The sequence below is a fragment of the Larimichthys crocea genome, chromosome XVI (assembly GCF_000972845.2).
Source record: "Larimichthys crocea isolate SSNF chromosome XVI, L_crocea_2.0, whole genome shotgun sequence".
In the NCBI taxonomy this organism is placed as follows: Eukaryota; Metazoa; Chordata; class Actinopteri; family Sciaenidae; genus Larimichthys; species Larimichthys crocea.
The window spans coordinates 22,517,528-22,529,965 of NC_040026.1; the positions used below are offsets into that span (position 1 = coordinate 22,517,528).

Below are 12,438 nucleotides of genomic sequence, written 5' to 3' on the forward strand. Positions count from 1 at the left end.
TATGATAAATGCAGCGTTTGTCCTTGCAGAGCTCGGGGGTGATCACACAAAATATCCCATATAATATACACGCTCTTTCTCAATCTGATATTGGCTGAGTAAGCAGTACATTTGGGTTTTTATTCATGCAAACTTAAGATCAGATTCGCTGTTAAGTGATTGTTCGGTTTTTTTTTTCTCCTTGAGAGAAATTTCCATTCGGCCACTTTAATTAACGGTTGATAAAATGCAGAGTTTTGGCCACAAAGATAACATTAAACTGTTAGAATTCTCACGTATAGCTTCTTGTGTTCATCTCACAGATGTGCCTGGATGTCCCTCGATGTACCACCACAATGAGGGCTACCCAAACCCCCAGCACAGCAATGAAGGTAATATATTTTTGACTTTTATTGTGCTGACCTTGAGACTTTGCCTCTGCCAAATTCTAGCTGTTATTAGTGACGTATCCAATCTCCTGCTCTGCAATGCTTTATCTACATCGAGCCTTCACTGGTTAGAGCTCTGCGGTCATTGGCTAACCGGCGTAGAGTGTCCGTGTTTCCATTGGCTAACCAGTGGTGTGTCTATGTTTCCATTGGCAGAGGCTCTCGCCTCTCGCCTCACCCCTGCCTCAAGAATCCCTGAATAAACATAACTCCTGGAAAAAGCACTCCATCTCCAGTGCAACAAAAAAAAAAAAAGGAAAAACAATCCTTCCCTTCACGCTCATTGTTTGTTACACCATTTTGGGTCATTCAAAATCTTATTCACTGATTATATTCAGCACATAAGAGCTTTAGAGTGAAAAAGATGTTACAATAAGTTCACTGGCCCCTGAAACTGGGAGCAAAGAAAGTGTCTTTCAAATGTTTCCAATATGAAATCCTCTCTCTGCTCCTTGAAGTGCTACTTTTGTCGAAGTAGAGTACACACTTATTGGCCTAACGTTTTTCAGTGCGTGAATGGATCCTTGTATTTTGTTGGGATGGTATTCAAAGCTTGGCTCGGATCCCAAATGAACAACCCCGGTTGTGCTAAGATCAAGGCCCCTTCAAACTCTAACACAGTTCTCCCTTTGTCTCCCAGGCTATCTGTTTGAAAATGACTCCCGCGTGGTTCCAGAGAAGTTCGAAGGTGAGCACCGCGCACCCGCGATCCACCCCTGCATTCGCACACAAATTCAATTGCACGCCACAATCCACTTGGCGAGGTGTTACCTGGATGACAGCATGTTTAGGAGAGAAACACTAGCCATACAGTCACCCACTCCAATCTCTATACCTGACCTGATCGTCTTATATCGACGTCAGGAATCCTTGTGTAAGAGGTACATGGATCTTTGTGTACTCAGAAGCTTAGTTAGTGGGTTTGGTTTCTCTGCGCACACACGATGTAGGGCTCCTCTGTCACGGTGAGAACGGAGACGAGCAGTTTCCCATGGTGTTAGCGGTGTTGGTGATTGACGCTAAAGGAGATTGAGTGGAGAGCCCGAGGGTGTCAGCACTGGTTGAACCAGCGAAGTGTGCAAGTTCTCTGAGAGACAACAGCAGTAACTTACCTGAGCTTCTCGTGTTCCCACACTTGTGTACAACGGATCTAGTTACTAGTAAACAACCAAAGAACCGAACACGAATCAGTGTCCGTTTACCTACGCATTGCTTCAACCCCTATTAGTAATCATTCAGTTTTTATTTCTGTCCTAAGTAATCTGCATGTTGCTCTCTGACCTTCAGCTTTTCTCTCACTGCCCCGAAATGTTCTTAAAAAATGTTTCTGCCTCGATTAAACACACTGCTGCTCAATTTGATAAGCCGTTGTTAATGAGAATTTGATTCAGTTTACGTCAGTATGCAAACATGAAACATCAAGATTAGATTGTACTGGCCCCGCTAGAATTCAGATACTTCCCAGCTGTAGTTCGTCAAAATTTCCTTGTTTGTACACGTAATGTAAGAAGCATTTTAGACCCTAATTTAATGATTGGATCTCAGTGGTCTGATGCAGATTAATGTGCAGAAAATGTATCAAATATCAAATGAACTTTGGGTAAACTGCAGTGCAACCGAAGCCACAGAGACGTTGGGATTGCATCATAAGCTGGTCAGATTCTGCAACTCCTGGTTTCGTTTTCGAGACAAAGAAAAGCTTTTAGACGTGACGTTGGTCTCACGGCTGACCTCCGGTCCGTTTCCTCCTTCTTCCAGGTGAGGTGAAGCAAGAAGGGGGTGGCGTTTTTCGCGAGGGCACGCCTTACCAGCGCCGCGGCTCTTTGCAGCTCTGGCAGTTCCTGGTGGCCCTGCTGGACGACCCGGGCAATGCCCACTTCATCGCGTGGACCGGACGTGGCATGGAGTTCAAACTCATTGAACCCGAAGAGGTACGCCTGAACCACATCTTTCATTTTACACCAGAAGTGTTAAGAACAGGGAGACTTTGTGTCCACGCAGCAGCAGAAGAGACAGTCTTACATAACACCTTTATTAATCACAGTATTTGTCATTTCATTTGGGTGAACAGGTCGCAGTCTTCTGTATTATGATTCACGAGTAACAGTCATCATCTGTAGATCTCTGGAGGGCTTGAATTTGGTTTTCCTGCTGGCACACACACAGCCAGTAAATCCAGTGTGATAGGCTGAATATGATCACCATCATAAACCATCATACCTCCCTTCTCTTCAGTTTACTTTAATCATCTTGAAAGTTATCTATTAGATTAGGGGTCTTCAATCAGGGATCCAATTTTTGTCATAATAATTGACAATTTTAACCAAAATACTGATGAATGTGATAGATAACTGAGAAACTACAAACCCGCGTGGCATTTGTACTGCTACAGTTGGATGAATGCAATTGGATTTTTTAACCCAACTTTTTGAAAAAAATTAAAAATTATTCTTGTATTCACGTCTGGAAAAAATACCTTTTTTTTTTTGTGAGTTTAACATAATTTTTTATGACATTTTGTAAGATATTTTTTTATGACTTTTCAGATTTTTTTCTTCGACTTTTTTAAAAACACACATAAGCTAATAACCCAGCATATAAATAGGTTGAAGGTAGGTTTTGTCTTGGATGAATCCAATTTTTGAACATTTTTGAAAATTTTGAAAACTTTTAAAAAATATTCTCATATTCACATCTGGAAGTAAAAAAAAACAAAAACATTTTTGTGAGTTTAACATAATTTTTTCTGACTTTTTTCAGATTTTTGTCCAAAGGTTTTGCTCCAAAAGGTTGAAGACCCCTGTATTAGATATTGATTCCATTAGATAGAGAAAAACATAATTTATTTAGATTTTGAGAGAGAGGTTTGTACTTTATGAACTGGATTCGATACAGTATGAGCAAACATTTAAAGATCTTTATGCCTGTAGGTCGAATTTTGGTGACTGCAGGTGGTCCGCCTATTTTTTCATAATAATTGACAATTTTAACCAAAATACTGATGAATGTGATAGATAACTGAGAAACTACAAACCCGCGTGGCATTTGTACTGCTACAGTTGGATAAATCCAATTGGATTTTTTAACCCAACTTTTTGAAAATTTTGAAAAATTATTCTTGTATTCACGTCTGGAAAAAATACTTTTTTTTGTGAGTTTAACAATTTTTTCACATGACATTTTGTACGATATTTTTTTATGACTCAGATTTTTTTCTTCGACTTTTTTTAAAAACACATATAGGCTAATAACCCAGAATATAAATAGGTTGAAGGTAGGTTTTGTCTTGGATGAATCCAATTTTTTAACATTTTTAAAAAATCTGAAAAATGATTCTTGTATTCACGTCTGGAAAAAATACTTTTTTTTGTGAGTTTAACATTTTTTTTTACGACATTTTGTATGATTTTTTTTTTTTTTTAATGACTTTTCAGAATTTTTTCTTCAACTTTTTTTAAAACGCACATAGGCTAATAACCCAGCATATAAATAGGTTGAAGGTAGGTTTTGTCTTGGATGAATCCAATTTTTTAACATTTTTGAAAATTTTGAAAACTTTGAAAAATGATTCTCATATTCACGTCTGGAAGTAAAAAAAAAAAATACTTTTTTTGTGAGTTTAATGTAATTTTTTTCCGACTTTTTTCCGATTTTTGTCCAAAGGTTTTGCTCAAAAAGGTTGAAGACCCCTGTATTAGATATTGATTCCATTAGATAGAGAAAAACATAATTTATTTAGATTTTGAGAGAGAGGTTTGTACTTTATGAACTGGATTCGATACAGTATGAGCAAACATTTAAAGATCTTTATGCCTGTAGGTCGAATTTTGGTGACTGCAGGTGGTCCGCTTATTTTTTCATAATAATTGACAATTTTAACCAAAATACTGATGAATGTGATAACTGAGAAACTACAAACCCGCATGGCATTTGTACTGCTACAGTTGGATAAATCCAATTGGATTTTTTTAACCCAACTTTTTGAAAATTTTGAAAAATTATTCTTGTATTCACGTCTGGAAAAAATACTTTTTTTGTGAGTTTAACATCATTTTTTCTGACATTTTGTACGATATTTTTTTATGACTCAGATTTTTTTCTTCGACTTTTTTTAAAAACACATATAGGCTAATAACCCAGAATATAAATAGGTTGAAGGTAGGTTTTGTCTTGGATGAATCCAATTTTTGAAAATTTTGAAAACTTTGAAAAACGATTCTGATATTCACAAATTTTTGAAATTTTTTGAAAACTTTGAAAATGATTCTCATATTCAAATTTTTGAAAATTTTTGAAGATTTTGGAAACTTTGAAAAATGATTCTCATATTCACAAATTTTTGAAATTTTTTGAAAACTTTGAAAAATTATTCTCATATTCACATTTGGAAGTTAAAAAAAAACTTTTTTTTGTGAGTTTAACATAATTTTTTCAGATTTTTGTCCAAAGGTTTTGCTTCAAAAGGTTGAAGACCCCTGCATTAGATATTAATTCCATTAAATAGAGAAAAACATAATTTATTTAGATTTTGAGAGAGAAGTTTGTACTTTTTGAACTGGATTCGATACAGTATGAGCAAACATCTAAAGATCTTTAGAACTGGATTCGATACAGTATGAGCAAACATCTAAAGATCTTTATGCCTGTAGGTCGAATTTTGGTGACTGAACCCAACAAAACTTATTAGATATCAATGATTTTCTAAAGGCATCTGTAGGTTCTCTCGGACGTAGCCTCTTCCTATTACAACTGTAGTAATACTATCTCCTGAAATGTTTGAAATTAAAGAGATACCATTTAAAAGCTCTATTTTTAGCCGGTATTACTGTACGGCCTTATCCACAGATAGTGGAGAAGTGTTGATAGGGATCATGACGTTAATATAAATCTGATAAGGACGGCACAGAGGAGTTATTCTCGGAATGAATTTATGTTAGCACTGTTTTAAGGCGCTACCGTAGATTAGAGTGATCACAAGTGAGATTTGGCCACTTTCCTCTCAGCTCTATTCTCTGATCCATCTTCCATTAGTCCCCCCCATTCATTATTCAACACATGAAACACTGGATTGATAAATGAAGGACGAGCGCTATCACAGAATCATCCAACACCCCCGCCCTCTCTCCGCTCCTCTCTCACCTCCTCACATTTCTTTAGTCGAGACATTTCTGCGATGTTTAAGTCTGCAATTTGATTGGACGTATCAGACAAGCGTCCATTTAGGTGGGTCCTAATACGGGGCAGGTCTATGCTGTGCTGTTTTCCATTATCTTTTTACTGTACATTAAAAATGAATGGGGTAAGAGTTTTACAGGAGCAATTAGAGCTGAGAGCACACTCAGAGATCAAACAGGGCTGCTGGCATGATGGCCGCTGTGGGATACAACCTGTCTCTTCCTGAGTCATGAATCTCGGCGTGCCTCCTCCCCCTCCGAAGCTTTACGGTTTCTTCCACCGTCCCAGATGTTTGTCAACAAGCTGTTGCGAAATAATTTGATTTCCTCCCTCCCTCCCTTCGCCTGCGTGAGGTTGTTGTGAGACACTAATTTTCTATCAGAGTTAGTGGTCCCTCATCAGCTGAAGGGTTCAATTTTGGGTTGGGGAGCGAGTGTATTTCATTGGGCCCGGCCTCTGACAACCAGCCATGACTCCTATTTCACTGCGAACACTGTGGGACTCTGGTTGCATTCAAGTGGTAATGGGTTACATAAAAAGGAAGTGAATCCACATGTGGGGACTCGCCCTGGTCTCGGCATGTTGACGTTGTTGAGCAGAGGAGGCTTTGACTTGCCATCGAGGACCCCTAGTGGCCAACGTGTGGCGCTACAAACCAACTGGGTCTAATTATGAATTTTTTGGAATATGAAAAAAAAACAAAAAACGCTGACACAAGCGATTCTCCTCTGTTGACGTGTCATTTGAGGAAGGCTATATTCTTAAGCCCTTCAAACGCATGCAAATATCCGGTCACCTTAAAATTCACCTCACCAAAGCTGAACCGTGCCAGAAGTGTAACCGCAGCCATTTCCTTTTCCCCTCTGACTCCTCGTTCTCCTCCTCCTCAGGTTGCCAGGCTGTGGGGCATGCAGAAGAACCGTCCAGCCATGAACTACGACAAGCTCAGTCGCTCTCTACGCTATTACTATGAGAAGGGAATCATGCAGAAGGTACAAAAAAAACACATTTCATGTTGTAAACTAGTAGCAGGTTCACATCTATCAATCTATGGTACCATTTCCAGAAAACAAACCATTTATAAAGGAGTTAATAATAGCCATTCAGAAGAACGACTTCTGGGTTGCCAGGTTGTAAATAATCCCTCCGTCTGGAGTTGATCTTCCTTTTTACTACGGTACAATACATTTTCACAACAATCCACCAAGACTGCAGTTATTGATACTGTTTATAGTATTAAATAAACAGATTTTGGTCCAGATGGTCTGCAGATCTTTTCCAGAAATTAAGTGGTCAAATGTTTCATCGGAGAGATTTTCCACAACTGAAGAAGTCGTTCTTCTTTTATAGAGATCTGTGCATCGTCTGATTGGTCATGTGAAGAGTTATAAAAGTGGCCTTGTTCTAGTTCCATCAATCCACGCTGAAGGAAGCTTTAGTAAACATAAGGTTTAAGTATATTATTTAGTGTAGTATCTGTAAGGCCTCAGTGAGTGGAAGTGTCTATTCAGAGTGCAGCTAAAAAAGAGTTTTCATACGTGACTCAAGACGTTCTCTCTCGCTACAGGTGGCAGGTGAGCGCTATGTTTACAAGTTTGTCTGTGAGCCCGAGGCCCTCATCTCCCTGGCCTTCCCCGACAATCAGCGGCCCAGCCTGAAGGCCGAGTTCGAGCGCTACGTCAACGAGGAGGACACGGTGCCCCTGTCCCATCTGGATGAGGCCTACACCGCGGAACAAGCCCCCCAAAACATGGGCCCCCAGCCCTACTCCAAAGGCTACATGTACTAAAGCTAGCCCCCCTCCTCCTTCCTTACCTCTTTTCTTCCCCCCTCCACCTTCAGAAATCTTCCTGTTGTACCAACCCATCATCATACACACCCTGAAACTCCCCATGCACCTCTTGCACATGCCCACCCCATCCACTTGTATATAAGGCTATGGTGTTTTTGTTTTAAATTAATCTCATTAGGGATTTTTTGTTTTGTTTTTGTTTTTAAGAGCTGCATTCCTCTCACATCTGAGGCCTATTCAATCCATAAACATGACTGTGGTTGAAGAGATTGCTTAATAAATACCCATAATAATACCCAAGTCCGGACTATTCTTTCCTGTGTTGTTGTTTAACTCGTCGCCTTTCTTGCTCTTTTACGAGTAAATGTGATTCAACGGTTTGTCATTGTAACATTTTTGCTTTCTTGAGAGTGAGACGAGAAGATTGACACCTCACACTCGTGTCTGTACCGTAAATACGAAGCCACTGTGAGCAGGAGGCTAACTTAGCTTAGCATTAAGACAGGAACGAGCTATTCTGGCACTTAAACAAGATCAAACGAGTCACTGAGCATTAAAAGGAGGTAGCAGGTGGATTCTGGGCTAATCAATCTTCGTATTTACTGTACAGGGGGGGAAAAAAAAGCACATTTCTCAACAACGCACTTCATTTACCCATAACAGCATCGCACCTTGCACACACTAGAGTTGCACGATACCCACGGTATACACGGTAACCCGCGGTGCCAAATCATAACCGTTGCTACTATACTAGAAATTTTACACGACGGTACTACCGTGGATTACTATACTACCGGTGCCAGTCACCGCTACATAGCGGCCGCCTCTGCTCTCCTCCCGGCTTCTCACTGCATGCTACTCCTTTGTAAACAAACCAACATGGAACCGCAACCGAACTACACAGCTGCTGAATGATTGGCTGTTTGCCTGTTACTGGTGACGTCCAGGGATATGATAGGCTGTTTCCGCACGCTGGGTCCGCCCGTCTGTTAGCTGATTGGCTGTTCGTGTGTTTCTGCCGGCAAGAACGAACTCCGCGAAGACAGCTCCGCTTTGATAGAAACTCGCTTCAAAACAAACAACAAGCTAAAGTTCTGTCTCGCCCAGACACGAGACAACACACTCACCATGGCAGAAGCACCGGGCCCGAGCAGCGAGTCTGCCGTGGCGTCTTCGTCAGTGGCAACACTAATTTTGCTTAAAAAACAAACGTCGTTGTTTCAAACTAACTTGTACAAATACATTGCAGTTTATAAAAATAATAATAATAAAAAAAGGCCGCAGTATCGCGATAATACCCGGAACCGCGATACTTTGTCTGGTATAGTATCGTGGTTACTCATTTTAGTATCGTGACAACTCTAGCACACATTGAATAAATATTTCTATGCAGACAAGACGGATAATTAAGAGGCGGCAGTAGATAAAAGTGCATCCAGTGTTTATCTGTAACTTTTGAATATTTCATAGAAAATACATATACACCATCTGATCATGGTAACAAGCTGAAATTAAGTAATTCTAACGTTAAAAAAAAGCTTAGATATTGTGAAAGAAGATTAATGAAGGTTGAAATAACATTTATCTGGTCCACAGTTAAATGAATTCAGTGTCTTCAGTCAGTCTGACCTACAGTTTGTCCACCTGGTGTAAGGTATAAAGGCACAGGAGCTCTTCTTCATCAGCGTCGTCTGAAGGCGCGGGAGATTCTCCAAGCGTTGGGTTCCTCGTAGCGGTTGTAGAGCGGCTCCAGTTTCTGCTGCTTCTTCTGCCGGCTGAGGCGCGTCGGGTCGGCGACTCGGTAGAACGCCGGAGCAAACTCCACGAGCCAGCGAGGGTCGATGGTGGTCACCTCCCGCATGTACTCCTTGGTGGTCAGCACCAACTCGTGATACACGAGCCTGCAAGAGGGCAAAGTATGGTTAATAATGATTAGGGCTGATCTGATTAACAGTTAATCACTAATAGTACCAATTAATCTTAATCTGCATCTCGATATCTATGTTTTGAAAAGTTGGCCGCCATCTCGAGCTTTAGGAAACTGTAATAGGCATTCCTCTATTTTTCTTTCAAACTTATGATAATTAGTTGCAGCCCTAGTCACAAATTGTTCTTCTCGATTCCTAATTAATCATTAAAACAAAAGAAATGTCAGAGAAGAGTGATATAAACCAGAGAACTTCTCTGATTTAAGAAGCTGTCATCAGACAGTTTTACTTGATAAATCTTCTGTCAGTCAGCTTATAAACTAATTGAATCCATACAACTCTTTCCACATGAAGACGCAGCAATAACAAGGTCTAACCATGTAATGTTTGTGGGATCTGACTTACCATTCTGGCTGGCGGTTGAACAGAGTGCTGGAGGGGTGGAGGTACACCACCTGCTGGTCGATCAGGGTACGGTACCCGTCGTGGGGGTGCTTCCTGGCAGCGTTCCTGAAGAAACCGCTGCAGATGGCTTTCTGGACCCGCACCGTAGCCGCTCCGCAGGACACCACGTCCAGCTTGTGTCTGAGGAAGATTTCACGTTGTTTAAACTGGTTTATCTGTTTTTAAACTCACAACACATCCTGGAACAATTACGTCTGATTGAGGTTAAATACTCTGCGACTCTTCTTCTACGTGTCTGCCATGCATTTAGATATTTGTATATATTAATTCCCATGGTTATGTATACAGCAATTTCTCCATCAATTAAACAAAGCGTTGATTTTCATACCTGTCCATGATGCTCAGCATCTGTTTGCGGATGTCCTGAGCTCTCTTCAAGGAGCGAGCCTGGATGAAGTTCTCGAAGCACCACGGGTTGGAGAACTTGTTGTTCTTCCAGGAGTTGTAGACGGCCAGCAACGTGAGGTGGTCTCCTTCAAGCTGGAAGAATTTTGTCTTCTTCTGGTCAGCGAGGGCTTGCTTGTCCTGAAAACGAGGAAATGTTTGAATTATTAATTATAACAGCTTGTTAGTGTCACTGAAGGCTGAAGAAGATCTGATCTGGTCAGAACGACACATACCTTTGGTCTGTAGAAGATATTCTGCACCGACAGCATGGACACGATGGTGAGCATCTCTTCACTGCAGCCCAGGTAGACGGACATGATCAACATCTTACACAGCATGGGCTCCAGAGGAAACTCAGCCATCTGAACCACAGAGACACTTCATCATCAAGATGATAAACGGCACACAAAAGGCCAAAAGATCAAATTCACTCGTCTCCTCACCCTTCGGCCCAGCCGTGTGAGTAAGCCTTCGTCGTCCAGAGCTCCCAGCGTGTAGAGCTGCTCCATGGCTATGATCAGAGTCTCCATGGGAGGAGCGTCCATGAAGTCGAACGCCAGGAGGTCGTTGATGCCCATCGCCTGGAAGAAAAGGAACACAGCAGTCATGAGTGACGTTCATATATAAATATGACATGCAGCTTTATTTTGATTTAGTCTAAACTGCTGCTGAGTCGTTTTGAATTGTTTTTGCAGTAAATCTAGTCGAGTAAAACAAGTTTACAGGTTTAGTTTGAGTGTAATACGTTATTTAAAAGTTTCTAAACTCATTTTAAATTCCTGTAGGAAGCACCTGTTATTATTAAGACTGATCTAAGATCAGCAGCTTTGGGTCATTCGCTTCTCAAACCAGCACAGGACAGCGTGTGAGATAGAGTGAACACGTGATAAATGTGCCGTCTTCAATGTCTATTCTTGTGATGTTTCTATGAATCTGTGTATCTCTGTTTGAGGCTTTTTGCAGACTTCTTGTACGAACAATAAACTATCTATCTACTGTAAATCTAAATCTGAATGTGACTGACTCAAGACTCAGAGCTAATTTGGTGAGAGAGAAATACTCCTGACTCGTACTTCTCTCTCTACCATCCTGTCATCACGTTTTCGCTCGTGACTAACGGTGGAGGAATGTGTGCAAGTTTTTGCACAGTGGACTATCTGCAGGCTGAAATGTCTCATTTTAAATTACATCGCAGTACTTTGATGGATTTGAGAGAAACAGTGGATCAGATAATGTCATAATGAATAAAGATTTGTCCTGATCGGATCTTCTTGCCAACATTTTTCTCTTGTTTCGTCTCCAAATGAGCTGAAGTTTTCTAACTCTGGGACCAGAGAAGACATCAAGACAACAGCCCACCCTGCCTGAGAGTGTCTACATTTTGTCTGGACATGAGATCTCTAATTATTGTTGATGTAGTTATTGTGTTTACGTAGCTGCTTCAGATCTGAATTAAAACACCAAGATTTCTGAGTCGAGTCTTTAAAGCTCTGGAATCAAGCTGAGCAATAACTTCCATTCTTTCCTTCTTTTTGCCAAATACAACAACTCCCATCTTGTCTTTATTTAATTGAAGGAAACTGAATTGCAGCCAGCTGTTTCCTCGCTGGAAGCATTGACAGAGCGAGTCTCTGGGGCCGCAGTCATTTTGTGCAAGAGCGTAAATCTGAGTGTTGTCTGCGTAGCTGCGATAAACATCCTTACTGTCATGTATGATTGCACGTACAGATTGAATAATCGCGGCTCAAAGATCAAACCCTGGGGGACTCCACATTTCACGATGAGCTGCACAGATTTCTACATCGCTGGCAACAACGCAACGATATTCCCACCAGCCTCGTTTGTTTTTTGAATTTAACACGAAGCCTCTGAATCTTTTCTCCGTTCGCGCTCGGCATGTGACAGCTGGGGCGTTTCTCCACGCTGCTTCCTGCCTGCCAGAGATGGTCGAGGTGATCAAAGAGCGAATCAACTGTCTGACGTTGAGCTAATTTACATGGACGCCGCTCTCTGATTTGAGTATCAGGACAAACTGACGAATCAAAGAAAGCACGGAGATCAGACCTGATGACAGTGCCAGAAAAAAAATCTTAACCAGAAGCATGATTAGATGGAAACATGTGTCAGTACTTTACCTTCAGAGACAGCACAGTGCTGGCCAAGTTGGTCCTCTGGATCTCGGGCACGTTGGTGGTCAGCATCTCGTCTCTGTAGGCTCTCTCCGTGTACAGTCTGTAACACTTCCCTGGACCGGTTCTGCCGG

General features: G+C 41.1%; 2 protein-coding genes across 3 annotated transcripts in view; one reads left to right on the forward strand and one right to left on the reverse strand.

Moving 5' to 3' along the window:
• Positions 1 to 7,695, forward strand: part of etv4 (ETS variant transcription factor 4) — a 32,401-nt gene extending 24,706 nt beyond the window's left edge. Inside the window, exons 8-12 of the mRNA XM_019277733.2 lie at positions 303 to 371; positions 1,069 to 1,116; positions 2,187 to 2,359; positions 6,494 to 6,595; positions 7,171 to 7,695. Coding sequence (XP_019133278.2) covers positions 303 to 371; positions 1,069 to 1,116; positions 2,187 to 2,359; positions 6,494 to 6,595; positions 7,171 to 7,392 — 614 coding nt within the window. The 3' untranslated portion in view covers positions 7,393 to 7,695. The remainder of the gene's footprint in view (positions 1 to 302; positions 372 to 1,068; positions 1,117 to 2,186; positions 2,360 to 6,493; positions 6,596 to 7,170) is intronic.
• Positions 7,696 to 8,819: 1,124 nt separating this feature from the next.
• LOC104929213 (ATP-dependent RNA helicase DHX8) overlaps positions 8,820 to 12,438 on the reverse strand; it is a 10,766-nt gene continuing 7,147 nt past the window's right edge. The window contains exons 19-24 of one of the 2 annotated variants that reach the window (XM_027289785.1): positions 12,311 to 12,420; positions 10,619 to 10,756; positions 10,409 to 10,537; positions 10,117 to 10,313; positions 9,729 to 9,908; positions 8,820 to 9,296 (exon numbers count right to left, since the gene is read on the reverse strand). In XM_027289785.1, coding sequence (XP_027145586.1) covers positions 9,077 to 9,296; positions 9,729 to 9,908; positions 10,117 to 10,313; positions 10,409 to 10,537; positions 10,619 to 10,756; positions 12,311 to 12,420 — 974 coding nt within the window. In that variant the 3' untranslated portion in view covers positions 8,820 to 9,076. The remainder of the gene's footprint in view (positions 9,297 to 9,728; positions 9,909 to 10,116; positions 10,314 to 10,408; positions 10,538 to 10,618; positions 10,757 to 12,310; positions 12,421 to 12,438) is intronic. The other variant, XM_027289787.1, reaches the window with a different exon arrangement.